Below are 19,411 nucleotides of genomic sequence, written 5' to 3' on the forward strand. Positions count from 1 at the left end.
GTTTTTCTATCTAAATCCTGTTCGCATTGTAAATAGGCTAGTTAGTTAGAGGTGTTGAAATGGGTCAGGCTAATTTCTGCAGCTAGATTCTGGTTTTGGAAGCCTCCAGAGTGCTTAAAAAAACTTGAAATGTCTTTTAGACATGACAGAAATTCTCTGGCTCATAAAATTGCATCCACTTCCTACTGGTCCTTATATCCTCACAGTTCAACCTAGGCCTGTTTGGTCCCTGAAGTGATTTGAATTTGTGATCTCTACCCACAAATCTTCAAACACCAGTGTCGTACCATGCTCAGTCTTGGGAATGTACCACCACCAACTCAAATGAGATTTCTTCTGGAATATACGAATAAATCCACCTTCACGGGCCTCACCAGGCCTTCCCATGATCTGGATGTTGTTACTGTCAATTACAGTTTCTCAAGAAGGAAATGATAAGGGGAAAACCTTGTCAGGCGTAAGGGGTTGGCAGGAAATAAGCACAATATGAGTCAATTCCATAAAGCAAATCAGTGTGGCCTTTAGGGGCCAGCTGATCCTGAAAGCAAACCTTTGTATGGTCTTCAATCACATGAAATTCAAATTAACTTACCTTGTGAGTTTCAAACCAAATCACTGTACTCTGGAATTGAATTTTGGAAGAAAAATGGACTTCAGCATGTTCTTATTAAGACTTGTCCCCAGCACCTGAAGCAAGTTATATCTCTTTACATATCAGTCACTCTTCAAATGTTTTATATGTTTTTGAAATTCAACCCTGAGTTACCTTTGTGCTATTTCATTTTGCCTGAATTTAGTAACTTATTCCCCTTTCCCCCCCTTTTCACGTCTTAGATGTTCACATCTTTTTCTTCGTTAGATTCAAACCCTTGAATTCTTTCTTCCTTTGTTAAATGGAACGATTAGAAATCACGAAATTATCCAACAAAAGACCATCTTACATTCTTTTACCTTGTGCAAGAGAATCAGTCCAAGTGATACTGTATGTCTTTTTAATTACCTTTGCTTCAAATGGCCCTTGGAGCACGAATTCAAGGAGCAGTGTAAGCTCCTCAGATCTCTATGCCTATCTGGTATTTAAGCCGTGTAGCTAATGCCTCTATGGTCACGGGCAACGTGAGTCACAAGATTCAAAGCTAAACTGTATAATTGGTTCTGGACTAAAGAATGCCAACTTCTATCTCAATTACACAGACAGAGGCTTAAAGACTGATACTGAGAAAATAACTTCATCTCCTTGGCTAGGATTAGAGTAATGTCTTTATCACAAACAACTCACAATTAAAAATTGTGACCCCCCCCCAAGAATATTAAAGTGCTTCTTTGATGTTATTTAGGACAGCTATATATACATGGGAGGCTTAACGGATAGAAAAATGTAAGGTTTTAAAATCTTTTATTATGTAATAGTTTTCAAAATGGAAATTATTTTCAAATAAAACACTTTCAGTAAACACTTAAGTAGTGTCTTTAGCATTAAAATTACTTTTCACTATTCTAAAACATTTAAAATGATAATTTATATCTAATTAATGTTTTCAAATATAATTTCACTGTTCTCAACATAGTAACAACTAGAAAATTGGTTTCTAATTAAGACCTCTAATGACAGTTCTCTGCAGCTACCCATAAAAACATCCTGAATTTTGAAATTTCTAAAATTTCCCTAGGTGAAAAAATTATAACTAATAATTACATTTTGATTAATCAAATTGAGCATAATTAGTCATGACATGGTGTGATGTGGTATGGTTAAGAACAAGTGATTCATTGAGCTAAGAAAAGAGACGATAAATACAACTTTGAAGTTAATTAGAAAAGATTATTCTGATAAAAACAAACTCTTCCATAAGTATCCTTAAGATAAATTCTTAGAGGCACATTCTCTCAGTGACAATTTTTTTTTTAAAGATTTTTTTTTTATTGGGGAATTGGGGGGATGGGAACAGTGCTGGGGAATCACGGGAAGGGGAACAGACAAGTTGCTGTCATTTTGTTATTCAGTCTAGTTGTGGAGGACGTTGCTTCACTGGCCCAAGTTGGCACCATCATTGCTGTCTTCCTGGGCGAGGCAGATCAGTCTCCAGCTTCTGGACCACCACTCACTGCGGCTGCTGGCTAGATACGGTAGTCCATGGCAACCCACTGCCACAGGGGCTATGCCATCGCCGGCTACTCACAGCAGCCCAGCTCCAGGTTGAGCTGTTGTTCAGCATCTTAGTTGTAGAGGGCAGTGTCACTGGCCCTCATATGTGGGATCCGAACCGGGGCCCTCTGGTGTCCCAAGCCAGTTCTTAACCATCGCGCCACTCGGCCGGCCCAACAATTTTTTATTTATTTCAAAAAATAATGCAAGATAATTGCACTGATAGCTTCCATTTCAGATAGGAAAATATGTAAAACAAACTTTTTCTTCAAATAAGTTGAATAAAGTGGTCGACAGGGTCTTCTATTGCCCTGCTTCAGACCTTACAAAACTCTGTTATAGTGTCTTCTATGTTTTTACAACCTAGCTTTTGTTGTATTAATAGTTACCGAAGAAGAGCCCAAATGAAAACACAGATATTCCCTTATGACACAGTTTCTTGCTATCAATTTACAGTAGTAATATTTATCTCTGACTTATAATAGGGCATTAAGACAGTTCAGGGCTTTCCACTGCCTGGGTTATTTTTACATTATGTTGAGGACATGAAATGTGTAGACATTTTGCAGGGCTCCCCTGTCCCCCAACACACATGCACACCTGCACAAAGGCTAAAATTAGTTGGATCACGCAGTACATAATCATCCACACTTTTAATTAAATTTGGTGAAGAGCACTAAAATGTTTCTTCTGTTTATACTTACATTATGAAAATAGCATTCATGAGCAACTACCATTTAACAACTGAACATTTGTTTCCCGTAAGAAACATGTCTCCTAACCATACTCACGCTTAAAAAAAATTTTTTTTTTTAAGTAGCAGGGTCTAGGAAGCACAATTATAATTTGGTATGAAGTGTGAGCCTGCGGTTTGTCTTTCACATATAATTGTTTAAATAAATGACTGGAAATAAACTTGAATAAACATTTGGACTTTTATGAATTTTTTATTAGGATATTAAGATATTGAAAATAATACACATTCACAACAAAAGGGCATTAATACATTTTCTTGACATGCACGTGGTATTATGGACAAAATGGCCATATTATGTTTTTGAGTTTTAGAATCAATAAGTATCTCATAAATGGGTGCAGAGTGATGAGTTAAACTCCTGTTCACAAACAGTATACAGTATTTTGCATATATTGATTTTATTTAATTTTAAAGTTTTATTTCCAAAGTTAATGTTAAATGCCTGGTGCATATACTGTTATCAAGCAATTATTCTCATTGTCTTCTCGGACATGCAAATGTTTTACTAAATATAACTCTACAAGTATCATAGCTGCAGATATTTTAGAAGTGGTCAGAACAGAGGAAGATGCTGGAAAGTCTGAGTTCTTTCAGATCTTAATTCAAAACAGGAGATTTTCATCTATGTCTTCTGTAAAAGGAGAAAACAAATCACATTTTTAGAAAGTAGCCAGAGTAGTAAACAAATAACGTTAGAGCTGGGGGATTAGAGAAGTCACTAATAAGGCGGTACGATGGTTCTCAGCCCTGGCAGGGCATCAACACTACCCGTGAAGCTTAGAAAAAATATGTCCTTAGGCTTTACCCCAGGTTTCCTGAATCAGAATTCCCCAGGAGTGGGCCAATTGCATGTATATATGTAGAAAGCTCTGCAGGTAGTTCTGATGTAGGGTTCAGAAACACTGCTAGAAGAGATCGAAGGTCACTGTAAAGGTCGCTAAAATATATATAATGCAAGTAAATGGAATTATAAGGCCAACTTTTCAATTAAGTAATTGTAAAAGACCTTGTTGCCACACCATGGAAGAAGAGCATCCTCTTGGGGATACAAGACCGCCGCGGACCAGTATGGCCCACCCTCACTCAGTAAGTGTTGAACAAATATTTAAAGCACATTAATTTGAAGCATGCTAAACTACTACCCTGTCTGGGACACTTGTTAATTTTTCTGCCCAATATAAGTCTTCCTCTAACCCCAAGAGTGGGAAAGATTATGGGCTTTGGTATATTTCTTTTGAGTAGTGGCTTCATTTGTAAATTTGGGATAATAAGTCTCATTACTTATAGATTTACATATATATGCACTCATACTTTCTGTCTTGTTTCCGTTGTTTGGATGAGAGATGTCCCCCCTGTTGACTTTAAGGATAATCCTCTATCTGTGCTAAAGATTTCTTCTGACCTCAGAATTCTCCCCTTATTTCCTCTTTTTAAAAAAAATTATATCCTCATCTTTTTTTTTTTTACTGGGTTCTTCCCATTAGCATTTATTTAAACACGCTGTATGAGTATCTCCAGCCTCAAGGACAGTGCTTGGCACTATGTGGACCATCAGTAAAGATTTGTTTCATGAACGAATGAATGAGTGAATGAAAAAGTGCATGGTGCTCAAGCCTCTTTTATTTCCAAAAATGCTTTCCTTAACTCTACATCCCTCCCTAGCATTTTCTTGCTTTCAAACAGCCACTCTTTACCTTTCACATTTCCTGTTCTTTCTCAACCAATAGAATATGGCTTCCATCTCTACCATTCCTTAAAAACTGCTCTTACCAAGGATATCCTTATTTCTGTGTCCAATGAATATTCTCAGTCTTTTATCTTACTTGACACCTCAGCGACATTTAGCACTGTGCTCTCTTCTTTCTCTTTGAAACACCCCTGTAGACATGGTGCTATCGTGTTTTCTTCCTTTTAGGAGACTTTTCATTCCCCTTCGTGAACTCCTTTCTCCACTATCCGTCGTCTAGATATTGTTCTGGTGTTCAATGCTAGACCCTTTTCCATGTAACTCAACACATTTTTCCTTGGGGAATTCATTCCTTTCCCTTGTATCAATTACTTTCTGCATGCCACTAATTCCAAATATGTATTTCATTTCCCAGACTCTGTCTTAAAAAACAGACCTATATCTTCAGCTGTCAACTGTACATTACCTTCCAAGTGCTTCAGAATTCAGTGTGTCCAAAATGGCATTCGTCATCTCCCCCAAATCTGCTTCTGTTCTTGTGTTTTCTGTCTTCGGAGAAGGTACCTTTATTTACCCTGCCTGGCCCGAGCCAGGCACCTAGGTGTTGTACTGTTCTTTTTCTCAATGTCTCAACTGCTCCATGACCCCACATATTCCCTATCAAACATTATCTTACTATTTCTACATGCTATACATCTTGAATATGTTTATATTCTTGGATAGATAGTGAGTATATTTTTGAACATACATCTTGAATATGTTTATGTTTGTTTTTCCCCCAATGTAACTGACCTAGTTTAAGTTCTCATCAATACTTGCTTGAATTTACCACATCCTCTCAACTGTTCTTTGCCTTCTCCGCAATGTAACCAAAAGAGCCTTTTTAAAATACAAATCCAGTGAAATCATTCCTGTTTGAAACACTTTGGTGATCCTCTGGTATTCCTAAGGGAATGTCTTGAAAGGGCTTAGTAGGACCTGCATGATCTGTTATCCTATTCGTCTCACTCGGAAGGTTTTTCTAAAGATTAGTGTGGATATGTGACAATATTTGTTATGACATGGACATTAAATAAATAAGACTTCTCCAGCTCTGAATCGAACTCCCTTTTTACAAGGACAGTGAGACTTGCTGAGGGTGAGTGGCACGCCCTAATTCCCACAGCTAGTTAATGACAGAGCTGGAATGTTTGCGTACATCTGGTTCAGAGCAAAGGCAATTAAAATTCAGGAAAACACTGGATAAAATTTATGTTGTCCTTCTGTTGATTTCTGAGCCCTGAGGGAAGGAAGAGTATACGTCTAAATAGAGAGATAGATATATTTTGTTGCTTTCCCTATTAGCTGCATCTCAAAGCAGTAATGTGTTTAGTTGTTCTGACTCAGTATTTAATATGTGTTTTATTGGCTGACTATGGTGATGATTCTTTCCCTTCTTCAAAATAACGTAACCGGAGCCAAACCGCAGTGAACAAACAAGACTATTAGGAGCTTTGCGGGCCCCTGGATTTTAAGCTCTTCTTGCTCCTCCCAGCGCAGAGCCTGAGTGAGTCTACAAGCTGACGAGCTGCCGGAAGTTTCAAAAGAACAGCGAAGAGCAACTGATTTCCTTAAAAACAATGGTCTCTGTTCAAATTTGACTTTTGTGCACTCCTTTAAAATGAAGATTCAAAGAGTGTATGCCATCTAAAAGGGCATGCATCAATATGTCCAGTCCCAGCTGTTATTCCCACCTTCATAAGGGCGGGTGGGGGGTGGGCGCAGCTGTACTTGGGTGCCTTTTAACGTGGGAATTGGAAAAGACAGTTTTAACCATTTTTGTGGACACAGTTGAATTTTTAAGTGCTGTGCTTATAGAAGAATAGGTGCTAGAAAGGAAATTGGCATTACTTGTATGGGTCTGGGTCGTAAAAGCTTGTTAATTTTCTACCAGTGCGAATGGTATAAATAGCGTGTGGTAGCCAGCCTCCAAGATGGCCCCCAACGTTCCTGACCTCCTGTATCTCCTCCCATATTGCAGCAGGGTTGGTCTGTGTGACCAACAGAATAAGTCATGGTATGTCACTTCTGAGATCAGGTTAGAAAAGACATTGCAGCTTCAGTCTTGGATATTTCTCTCTCTCTTTCTCTCTCTCTGTCTCTCTCTCCTTCTCTCCCTCCCCCCGCCCCCCACCTCTGATCCTTCACTCTGGAGGAAACCAGATGCTGTGCTGTGCGCAGAGGACCACGTGATGAGGGACTGAAGCCTCTTGACTATAGCCATGTGAGTGAGTTCAGAGTAGATCCTAAGCTAGAACCACCCAGGTAAGCTATTCCTGGATTCCTGACCCTTAGGAACTGTGGGAGAGATTTTAAGTTTCTAAGCTTTAGGGTAATTTGTTATGCAGCAATAGACAATGAATACACAGAACTAGATGTTTACAAAAACGTACACTTTTTGCTCATTTCAGTTGTGCTTATTTCACAGAATGATATTGTAGAGAAAAAGGACTAACCTTTTCTGCTTGCCTATTTATCAATAAATAACTAAATCTTCATACTCTCAGCTCTTTCTCCCTAATTTTGAGGCATTATGCATAGCATGAAGAATATTTTTAAAGTGAAATTCACCAAGTTGCCTCTTTTGGGGGAAATTCTAACCTTTGATGAACTTACTTTTCTTTACTGCTTGGTTGCATGTCATCCTACATATGTGCTGTGAATATATGTATAAAATCTCTGCTTTACAGATTTGATGTTTACTGTTCATTTACATTCTGCAAGCAGTTTTGATTGCTTATTTTTTGAACATCTTTCAAACCTTGATTATTGAAAACGTGCTTGCTCATAAAAATCAACTCTAACTTAGGAAAAGAAAAGGAAGAATATTAAGATATAGCCTAGCAAAACAAATGTCTAAATTTAAGTTGCTCCACAGTGGGAGAAAAGAAAGAACTCTCTGATATTTTTTTATTTTTTTCCCACTGAAAATGAAGTAATGGGTCCCTTTTGGATGAAAGGTGATACTATCTGGATACAACTTGTGATATAAGACGTGATCTTTAGTGTGTTGGCAGTGTATTCTAAGATTCTTCTGACATCTTCCATTGGCAGAATCAGGCTGGCTGTTTTACTCTTCACATATGATTTTTTAAAGCTTGGCTCAATACCCAGGTTAAAGAAGAATATAAAATCCTTTCTTTCTTGGAAGGGTAGCCTTCTGAGGTTTGGCCCAACGCCCTGGGTTCACATCATTTTCTTAGGCTTAACCAACTGCTGAGACCTCAATGCAGTTATCCCCTAAATATTCACACTTGCCACCCTTTGAAAACAGAGTATCATAAAGGAAGTAAGAAATAACCTTTCAATGACAACATGTGCACCGAGGGAGTCCTACCTGGACACTGTCATCTTGTCTCTAAGTTTCAATTTGAACACACAGCAGGACCTCTCTATGAGGGCTGTAGGCTTTAGGGCTTGTCTAGAGAATGAGGATGAATTTACCTTCTTTAATTCCAAAGCAGTGGCCCCACTCCTTCAGGGTGATGTGCTTATCCTTGTTGGGGTCACACTCCTCAAAGAAGCGAGTTATGCAGTGTTCCATGGGCACCAGAGATGCTCGCAAAGGAGCAAGTTCGGAATGTGTCAAGACTCTGCAATGAAATCAATGGCAGCCTATTAACCGAGTCAGCTTATATATGAAAGTTAGCTCTTGGAATCACAGAGACAATTTTTTCCCCCCACCAGGTTGCTGAGTATGCCATATAGTACACTCATGAAAAGCTGCAGATGAAATAAACTATTTATGGGTAAGATAGACAGCTTTGGGGGTGTCAATTCACAAGGTTTCCTTCTTGACTGGGAACTGTTCTCCCTCCACCTTAAATTTATAAGAGTGCAATCATGTTTGTACAACCTGGCTCTTACGCACTGGCCATACCTGATTGTTCCAGATGTAGGCACTTGACCAAATTGGGCCGATCAGATTATTATCTTGGGACTTTAGGATCAAGAATAAGAGTTGGAAGAGTCTCTGTGGGAGGCTGGACCCTAACATGTAAACTTGGGAGCTGTGGTGCGGTTATAATCTGTTATTTTCAAAGCAGTTTTGTGGTTAGGCACCCAATTACAATTGTTTGGCATTTCAGTGTTCTAGAATGGAACTGGGAAAGTTCCTAAATCTGTTTAGAATTATCTTTGTAAAGATAACTAGACATTACATCAGGGAGGTGACCTAGTAATGGGAAGGTTAAGAGCTTTTACCTGTCCATAGGATGTTTGTCAAGTTCACTAAACTGCCAGTGCACGGGGTACACATACATGTGGTAGTTTTTCTTAAAGTCCCTTAAGAGAAGGTCGATGGAATGGTCCCCAGCCAAGAGCCTCTTTTCATCCAGGTAAATTTTCTTGACCTGGGATTAGGAAAGGAGAAGATCACCAGAAAATCAGACAAGTGTAATCAAATTATCAATAATAGGACAGAGGAAAACAAGCCCAGGCCATCATGAGACCAAATGAAATGCCTTCTAACCAACACTTCAGCCTTTCTTATTTCTACATAGAATTATAGCTAATGTTAAAAACCTGTAGTTTTCAGAAGAAATTTGTCTGTTTTGATTTTTTTCTTTTAACCAAGTAATGTTGGTCACACTCCTTAAAATTATGAGAAGGTTTTAATGAAAAGGGCTGAACTGACTTTGGCAAAATTGTTGATTAGTTAGTGAAAAGCCCTGTTCTTCCCTCATTGGCATACTCCATTTTTTTAAGATTTTACTGGGGAATCAGGGAAGGGGAACAGACAAGTTGCTGTCCTTTTGTTCTAAAATCTAGTTGTGGAGGACGTCGCTTCACTGGCCCATGTTGGTACTATCATTATGCTCTTCCTGGGTCAGTTGACGGCCACTGGACGGCTGCTCACGCGGGCTGCCAGCCACTCACGCTAGCTTATGGCAGCCCACTGCAGCCCCACTGCAGCCTACACCGTTGCCTGCGACTCACGGCAGCTCAGCTCCAGGCCAAGCTATTGTTCACTATCTTAGCTGTAGAGGGCGCAATGTCACTGGCCCTCATGTGGGATCCGAACTGGGGCCTTGCTGCTCAGAGCTGGCATCCCAATCCAACTCTTAACCAATGTGCCACTCGGCCGGCCTGGCACACTCCATTCTTAATCCTCTGTGTATTTCCATCCAGTGCCTACTTAGTCTCAGTTTTTAACCCTGGTGTGATACTGTTTGGCCACCCCTGTTGAAATTTCTCTGTTTTGTTGCTAATGCTCTCAAGGCTTCCTATGAGGATATATTAAAGAGAGGATAGAAATTATTTTTGGACAATGCATGTAAAACTCTCAGCTTGTGATGTTACCCATTATTTCACTGAGTCACTGGAAGCAATCAGAACAAAACTTCTACCCATTTCCACGACCACATTGCCAGCTTCCCTCCCTCCTCGTTATCATGGATGAGCTTTTCTTGCTCCTCATGTAAGCCCATCCCCTCACTGATGCTCAGGAGCCCACCCCTTCTCATTTACTCGAGTACCCTGTAGCAGTTGGGCGCCTTTCCTTCGTCACTGGCTTATGTCCAGAATCGCACACACATCCTCTACCATCTCCCACTGGGAGATGGGACTCTTGAACTCACAGTTCCCTCCAGCTGCCACCACATTTCACTTTTTTCCTTTACAGCAAAAAGCCTTGAAAATATTGTTTATATTTGCTGCTTCTACTTCCTTCTTCCTATTTTGAACCCTGTCCACTCGGGCTTTTCTCCTCCCTATTCTGCAGAAACAGGTCTTGTCAAGGTCAACTATGATCCTGATCACCACAAGCCAGATGAGTGGCTGACTCTCAGGCCCATCTTACAACCTATAGAAACAGTACTTGACACAGTTAATGCACACCCTCCTTCTTGTTTTGTTTTTGCTTCATAGCACATTTCATCCCACCTGACATATCTTATACATGCATTTGCATATATTTATATATTTGAATGTATATTCATATTTGCACGTATAAACACATATCTACACATACACACACCCACACACACATTTGTTAAGGGTCTATCTCTTTGCTTAGAAATGTAAGCTCATGAAAGCAGAGATTTTTGTTGGGTTCATTGCTATATCTTCAGCAGGTAAATTGATTTCAAGTACCTAGGATGCACTCAGTAACTATCTGATGAGTGACTGTTTCCTGGAACTTCTGGACTCAATATTTTGCACATTTTAATCTTAACATATTAATTACATTGAGAAATAATGGATTTCCCTTATCATAAATCTATGTCTGACCTATGAGGGCAAAAAATGTTTAGATTTAAATAACATATCTGGGTCTGAGTATATAAATGCTGAACTGAGGTTCAGTTTGCTCAACCAGAAGTTGCCTTAGGTATGAGTTAAAGAGCCCGTGCTCAGGCTGCTGCCCTTTGTACGGGAATAGGGTGGTTTGGCCATGTCCCGAACCTTGTGGCATGAACGTTGACCATTCCTATTGTGTTACTCCATGTGTGCTAACCTGGGATGGGGGAGGCAAAGTGGGCTTTTGCCGATATGCAGAGGGAGGTGGTCACCCCCACCACCCTGACACTTGTTCTTCAGGCCCTGTAGAAGACCCGTGGAAGCTGACCCATGGATAACTTACTTTATTTCTCTGCTTCTCATTTAGATATCCAGCATGTTCAGGGTTAGACTCATAAAGCTGCATGAGGATATTCTTGAGCCAGTCTCTCATCCTTAGAGGAAACTGAGTCACTTCAAAGTCCGTACAACTGGGAATAGCTGTTTCAAGCAGAAAGTAAATAGATTTGAATAATTGGGTCTTACTCCTGTCCTATGGCAAGTCCTCATAATAGGAAGCTTAACAACTTCCGGTGACTGATGGCATCCTCACTGGCCCATCATAACAGCAGTGGCCCTTAACCCTGGCGGCAAACAGAGTTGCCTGGGTGTTTTAAAAACATATCAGATGCCAGCTTCTATTCAAAGCTGGGGCAAAAGCCTGGGCATCAGGATGTTTCAAAAGCTCCAAAACTAGTTTTGATGTGCAGCCAGGGCTGGGAACCACTTCTCTAGAAACAGAGAGCTGGAATTCAGAGGTGGAGGACACAAGAGCTACTTGTTAGGGGAAAAGAGAAAAAGGTAGAAGTTAGCTTATACTGTGGTAACAATATAATAATTTCAAATTTCAGTGGCTTAAAAAAACAAATTTTTTTTCAGTTTTATTGATATGTAATTGACATACAACACTGTATAAATTTAGGTGTGCAGCATAATGACTTGACACACATATATTGTGAAATAATTACCACAGTAAGTTTAGTTAACATCCCTCACCTCATATAGTTCCAGATTTTTCTTTTTTTTACTTGTGATGAGAACTTTCAGAATCTGCTCTCTTGGCACAATTTTCAAATACAGATGGTGCCAAAAAATGTATACACTTTTTAAGAAAGGAAAAACAAAAACTGTATTGAAATTGTAATACTCAATATATACCAATCACAAAAGATGAATACAAGTCATGTGTATACATTTTTTTGGCACCCCCGGTATACCGTACAGCAGTGTTAACTATATAGTCATCAGGTTGTACATTATAACAAATGTTTATTTCTTGATCTTGCTATAAGTCCAATACAGGTTGATAGGAGGACTCTCTGCTCATCGCAGTCTCTTTGATGCTCAGCATGATGGAGACCCCACCATCTTAACACAATCTCAGCACAAAGAAAAGGGAGCCTGGAGAAGCATATACTAGCTCTGAAATGCGATTGCCCAGAACTCACGTTTCACTGGACAAAGCAACTCATATGGTCACATCTAAAATCAAGCCTGCTGAGAAGTTTAATCCTCCCATGTGTCTGGAAGTAGAGGAAACCGGAAATGCTAGTGAGCACTGCTAATGTGGAGAATCACTTAGTGACAAGGAGATCCAAAGATAACTGAGAGTATCCTGGGAAAGGAAGACAATTTTTAAAACTTCTGGAAGGATATGTTGTCATAAAACTTCTTGGCAGAGGCGTAACTTAACTTGGGAAGAGGGAAAATAATTTAGCAAAATTCCAATGATTCATTCAGTTATTAAGTGGATAACATTATCCTAGTGGTTCTGAACCCTGGTTGCACATTAGAATTGTCTAGGTTACTTTAAAAACAAATGAGAAAATAACGCCAGCATTCTAAACCAGTCCAATAAAATTGAACTCTCTTACAGTTAAAGACTGGACATCATTCTTTTTTTTTTTAAGGTTCCCCAGTTCGTTTTGATGTGCAGCCTAGTTTCAGAACTACATTAAGCTTTTTCCTGTTTGCATATATGTGAGTATGTATGTATATAATATTCAGATAAGCACAGTTTCACCAAAAACCCTCTCAGCAAAGGTGGCTGGTTGTGGTGATGGAACCTTACATTTGCAGGGTCCAAAATAATCCAGCTGTAGTTGGTGCCCCATTTTGGTCCCCTCCAGTCTGCACTTAGTAGCAAACAGATGACAGGAGCTAGCATAGGTCTGATTGTCGGTGCCACAAACCTAGGAAAGACAAGAAAGAGAATAAGCACATGTTTCCAAATGTTCACTGGGAAATCACTCGGCCCTTAAAGCTCATAGGCTGCCTGGTAAACTGTGCTGTGGCACAGATATGGTCAGGTGGGTCAGGCTATTATCATAACTATCCCATTTGGCACACAAGAAAATCAACTACATTGTACCACTGATGATGACAATTTAGCTCCAGAGAACTTCAATAGAATGAAAACTGCAGATGTTTCCGGGGTAGAATGAATTTTAAAATGAGTTCTACAGATCAGTGCCATTTTTAACCTTTTTAGGGCACAGTTGAAATTCTTTGATTTTGCTGGTATTCATATTTAATACTAATTCAAGTATTAGGTGATAACCTGGGCATTTACTTTTTTTTTTGGCATTTTTATTTCAGTCCATATACTAATGCTTATATTCTATTTTTTAAAAAAAATTTTAGTTTCAGGTGTACAAAACAGTGTAATAGACATTTCACCCCTCACAAAGTGATAACCCCCCTCCCCCAATCTGTTGCCCCTCTGACATCGTATATAGCTATTGCAATTCCATTGACTCTGTTCCCTATGCTGTACTCCACATCCTGTGACTGTATATATATTAAATTATAGTTGACATACAATATAATTCAGCTTCAGGTGTACGCATTTGTCTTTTTTTTATACAAAAAAAATTAACTTTCAAATCACTATTTGTTGTCCTTTAGAAAACATTTTGTGGAATACCAACTTGGTCGAGGAGTTTTGTAGGAGGACAAGTCACTGGATCCTGGCAAACACAGTGAGGGTTTCCTTGTTGGTCAGCCTTACACATGTGTCCTCTTTTACACTGGAAGTTCATGCAAGAATCTAGGAGAAAAATTTGAACAGTAAACATGGACTAAGCTAAATTGAGTATGTAAGCTCAAATTCATCTAGACAATTAGGTCCATTTTCATTAACAAGAGAAAATTTGGGAAAATATTAGAAACGATTTTAATGTTAATTTTCAGATGGGACCCTCTGGGATCAGACTATTACACAATAGTCTAGGTTTTCAGTGCAGTTTGGGTTGGAGATTGAAAAAGAACAAAGAGCTCTTCTTAGCCTTCCTGCAATGGTCGTAGTCTGAAGTCTACAGTGCAGTCTTGTGCATGTTGTTCAGAAGTTAAATAAGTCACGAGAATTTTATTGTATTGAAACTAAAAATGTTCATGATTGGGAATTAGCTCTGAATTAAACATGGGATCTAAATTCACTAGTAAGTTATGGATTTGAGAATAAATTATGTAGAATTAATTCTTCTCAGAAGCAAAAGGATGTAGAGAAAAAGAATTCTAGCCTTTGCAATAATATCACAACAGGACTTATAGTTTGTAAACACATTTACCCATAGTTGAACAGTAGTCCCCCCTTTTCTGTGGGGGATATGTTCCAAGACCCCCAGTGGATGCCTGCAACCATGGATAGTACTGAACACTATATATTAGGTTTTTTCCTATACATACATACCTGTGATAAAGTTTGCTTTATAAATTAGGCACAGTAAGAGATTAAAAACAATAATAAAATAGATAAATTATAATAATATACTATAATAAAGGCCATGTGAATGTGGTCTCTCTCTCTCTCACTGTGCTGTACTCACCCTTTGTATGATGCTGTGAGATGACAAAGTGCCTACATGATGAGATGAAGTGAGGTGAACAAGATAGGCATTATGACAGTGTTTAGCTACGATTGACCTTCTGATGATTGGGCAGAAGGAGGCCCACCTGCGGCGGGGATCCTGAATTATTGAGCCATGGTGGGGTCGATGATAGTTGGCAAATTTAGTATTTTTCAGACAGTGATTCACCATGGCTAACTGAAATCGTGGAAAACAAAACTGAAGACAAGAATGGACCACTGCATATCATATATGCGCAAGAGAATATTAACAATTTATGACAGCATTTCTTTGGGGAGTATGAAAAATTCTGTGCGGTGGTCACACGTGAAGAGCTGGGAATAGCCCAGTGTGGCTAATTCCATCTCTTCCTTGATATCGTCACAAACACCTTACTGAGCCTATACCCACCAACATACTCACCAACACCGTACACCCTCATGGTGACATCACTTGAACTTTCATCTTCATTTGGTGAGTTCTCTGCTTTTTTGGCCTTTATAATAACAAGAGCAGAAGTTGAAGTTTATTGGAAAGCTGTTACATAATTTTTATTTCCATTGGCATAACTTCACAGAGCTTTTCATACCCAAGTCATTTCAGATCTCAAAAGGAGACACCAGCCACAACTGTGGAAATAGACAGTAACCCTTAGAGAACAGGAGCCATTTTTATCTTTATCAACTGGGTTCAGTGCAATATCTCTGGTGATGACTCAATAAAAGTTGGAACTCACATCAGGAGCAAAGTTGGGATCTCCCCTTTGGATTTGGGACAACAATAGAAATGTAGTATTATGAAGTGCTTCTGAGGTTAAGACATGGTTCTATCAGTAATCTCTATGATTACTGTTAAAGGTAAAGGTTTCTAACCAGGTTTCTAAAGTGTAAAAAAACTCCTACCTTAGAATGGCAGCAGGGTTCTCAGTAATCGAGTTTACTATTGACCTTGCCCACCAAAAGCTGTGTCAAGTCCTCCAGGTGGGCGGCTGCAAGGGTTTTGCATGAAAGCTCCAAATGATGAAACAACCAAATAACAATATGCTTCTCCCCCACATCCGCCCACCCTGCTGCAGTTTCCTGATGATCATTTATGGTGTGTCTTTGCTTAATATAGTTGTAGCTGAAGGCTTTGTTCTTAGTCATTATAGTTAAACCGACAAACGTTGCTGGGTCTCTTATTATGTTAGAGGCATTTGGCCAGACATTGGTGATTCAACTTGACATGACATGGCAACTACCTGCTCTCAAGGCATTAGGGTAGCAGTTGTCAGAATGTCCCATCCCTCCTATCTGTCAGAATTTAGAATTCTAGTTAGCTCCAGGGACTTTCAACAGCCAGTGTCTATCTGTGTCGCTGTGGCTTCAAAACCATGGAATTCTATTTGGCTTGTTCAAAGAACAGACTGGAAGCTCTGGGAGATTAATACCCCTCCTGGCTCTCCTCAGCCTGTATAAATGCCCCAGCTGTCTCTCTCCACATGGGACCATTCAGCGGAATGGGCTTCACATGGCTTTCACCAGGTACCTTTGATTAGCTTCCTTTCTTTCCCTCTGTCACTTCACTCCTCTTTGTTCCCTGAGCTTGTCAAAAAAAAAAAAAAGTGGTCTAAAATCCAGGGTCTCCTTCTAGGGGAACCCAAATAAAACAGGCATTTTCAGCCTCATGATGGAGATGCAGAGGAAAGTCAATAACTGTAATATATTTAGTAATGTACTGATAGAGATAAGCACAGGAGACAGAGAGAACAGAAAGAAAGGTCATGGCTGTTTCTTGATAAAGCTAACTGCTTTATCAGACAAGCATCATTGTAAATAATCCCACCCCTTGGTATACCCCAGGCTCACTGGTACCTACATTCACATTCTTATGTGCTTTTTCTCTTTGCTCCTCATATTTGATGTGATGGTAATTGGAAGTAGCTTTTTCATCCTCCTGGAAGGCCTCACTTGGGATGAAGTCACTTGCACCATGTCTGGGGCCGTCATCACCATCATCAGTAGGATCCATGAGCAAAGCCTCAGAAATAGTCTTTTTATCCATCTCCTCAGGGTTGTTGATAACTTCAAGGCCAGGTTTTCCCTCTTGGCTCTGCCATTGTGTATCTTGATTGTGCTTTTCGATTTTTGAGGCCATTTCTTCTTCCAGCTCTTCATTGGAGTTATCATCTTCTTGTTCTTGGTGACCCTGCTCAAATTCCTCTTTCTGCATCTTGCTTACTTGAGTTGGTTGACTGGACTCTTCCAAAATATCATCAGATTGTGTGCTGTCTTCCTGCTTACCGCTAGAATATTCCTTGGGAAATTCTCTTTCCCTTTCTTGGTTATCGTTGTGGGTACCATCTTCACCTTGCCCTTTTTCCCCTTCCTCTTCTCCATTGGGACTGTTTGGATCCTGCTCTTGGTTTCCTTGATCACTTAGGTCTTGGTCGTATTTGCTGCTCCTGTTCAACTGAGATTCTGAATCATTTATAGGCTGTTCTTGGTTTTTCTCTGTCTTGGTGATGCTTTCTTGTTGGTTAGAATCTACAGTGGGACTAACATCATGAGCGAGGAAATCAGTGTTCTCGGGGAGTTTTTTCTCTTGAGGCTCACTCATATCTTCTTTTAGGTCCAGTGTACCTTCAGTTGGTATATACTCCAAATTCTCACTGAAGTCACTTTTGCTTTCCTCTTCATCCTGTAATCCAAGCTCTGGGCTGTAACTCTGGTCCTGATCTGCTGACTGGTCATGGTTTTCCTCCTTTGACTTTATTATTGAAGAGTTTTCAGCCTTAAAAAAAAAAAACTATTTTGAAATAGATAATTTAATATCTACATCACATTTATTATTTGTAAGTGAACATTTAATGTTTATTATTCTTTTTCTTCATATAATATCATGTAAACTTATTTATGATATTCTTCACATTCTATAGCTAGAAGTTTGATCTGAATTTGAATTTTGTAAAATGAATAATACGATTATATAGCACCTCAGCCCAAGGAGTAAATCTGATTAAATCTCACAATTCTTAAAGTTACCAGAGACAGTTGATGTGATCATCTTTAAAAATATTAAACTGAGGTGAGGATGAAGTAATCTCTTTGACCATGCTTTGTAATTGAAACTTTTGGAGAATTTAAAAGTTACATTAGCTTAACCATGTCACTTTTACCTTATCGTCTTCTACATATATAGCAGTTTCAGTGTCATTTTCTGCATCTTCAACTCTTAAAATGGGCACAGTAGTGTCATCAGGTGTTACCAACATTTCAGCCTGTTGGACAGAACTCAAGGAATCAGTGGTTGGCTGGGGATTATCAGATAAGAACCTTGCATTTGTCTGAAAAAAAAAACCCAAAAAACCGGTTTGTGTTATTCATGTCTAGATGTTAATGTTTAAAGTTTCTAGTTTTCTTTTTAATCATCATTATTAGTAGCAATATTTCATTTCCAACATCAATTAAAGGATATTCTCTAGAATTTTTAAGGATAGAAGTAAATGTACAGAATGTGATCTTAAGTGAAAACAGAATCCCAATCATGTTTAAGAAAAAAGTGTGTGTATATATATACTTTATACATATATAAAGTATATATATAATATATATATCAGATTTTATATAAATATATAATATCGCTGATATATATATATATATATATATATCTGATACTGGATTAAAATGATCAAAAATGATTTTAATAATAGTGACCTTTGAGTTTTGGAATTATTTTCTGTGTTTTTCAAACTTTTACAAAGCACTCATACTTTTTTATTTTGATAAGTGTTTTATAGCAGAAAGTTGAAATCAAATTAGCTTAATCACTGGCTATAACGTACATTTTCTTAAGTTAACTTTTAAGTACTCATTGATACTTAGCAGAAAGGTTATAAACCTTTTATTCAATATTTGTTTACTTTCTTAACACTAACAGCTTTATAGCCATCAAGAAATCTTTTAATAAAAACAATTTAATCTTAACTAATTAAAAACCTGTGAAACAGAGCACCAAATCTAGTCGGGAAGAGCAGCTATTATTTCCACTAGGGATGGCCCTATCTATTTTTAGCAAGATTGAGGGCATGGATGAAGAGTTGGGCACACGGTGAATAGTTGAACAACTGGACTTAGAGGTGAGACACCTGCCTTCAAACTTTGACTCTGCTATTTACTATCTGTTTGTGATTTTGTTCATCTCTCAAGGTGAAGTGAGCAGAAATATCAAGATAAGGTTATGTACATTAAAATATTTTGTAACTTTTAGGGAGTCACCCAAGTGAAAAATTACCACTGCTAGTTCTAATATCTCTCAGTGGTAATAATATGAACTGTCTCATATCTTAGGTGGGTATTCACCATGGGTCTTTATTAGAGAGATGCTGTGGGCACTCAGATGTTAGATCCAGGTGTAAGAATAAAACTCAGATCTATGTGGATTGACTCGTGCTTACTCCATCAGCAGGTTCTGTAGTGCTGATTGTGCAATATAAAGAAAGCCATGAAGGGCAGCCAGATGGCTCAATTGGTTAAAGCGCGTGCTCTTAATAACAAGGTTGCAGGTTTGACTCCCCCATGGGATGGTGCATTGCACCTGCCCCCCCCCCCAGCAACTAGATTGAAATTGAAAGCAGCGACTGGACTTGGAGCTGAGCTTGCACCCTCCACAACTGA

At 38.9% G+C, this 19,411-nt stretch overlaps 1 protein-coding gene across 2 annotated transcripts in view; it reads right to left on the reverse strand.

Moving 5' to 3' along the window:
* Positions 1–3,073: 3,073 nt before the first annotated feature.
* Positions 3,074–19,411, reverse strand: part of SPARCL1 (SPARC like 1) — a 51,554-nt gene continuing 35,216 nt past the window's right edge. Inside the window, exons 3-11 of one of the 2 annotated variants that reach the window (XM_019668083.1) lie at positions 17,914–18,015; positions 16,614–17,528; positions 15,180–15,252; positions 13,839–13,957; positions 12,980–13,100; positions 11,213–11,349; positions 8,833–8,981; positions 8,074–8,222; positions 3,074–3,534 (exon numbers count right to left, since the gene is read on the reverse strand). In XM_019668083.1, coding sequence (XP_019523628.1) covers positions 3,506–3,534; positions 8,074–8,222; positions 8,833–8,981; positions 11,213–11,349; positions 12,980–13,100; positions 13,839–13,957; positions 15,180–15,252; positions 16,614–17,528; positions 17,914–18,015 — 1,794 coding nt within the window. In that variant the 3' untranslated portion in view covers positions 3,074–3,505. Of the gene's footprint in view, positions 3,535–8,073; positions 8,223–8,832; positions 8,982–11,212; positions 11,350–12,979; positions 13,101–13,838; positions 13,958–15,179; positions 15,253–16,613; positions 17,529–17,913; positions 18,082–19,411 lie in introns of both variants that reach the window. The other variant, XM_019668082.1, reaches the window with a different exon arrangement.

Source organism: Hipposideros armiger, unplaced genomic scaffold, assembly GCF_001890085.2.
Source record: "Hipposideros armiger isolate ML-2016 unplaced genomic scaffold, ASM189008v1 scaffold_515, whole genome shotgun sequence".
Taxonomy (NCBI): Eukaryota; Metazoa; Chordata; class Mammalia; order Chiroptera; family Hipposideridae; genus Hipposideros; species Hipposideros armiger.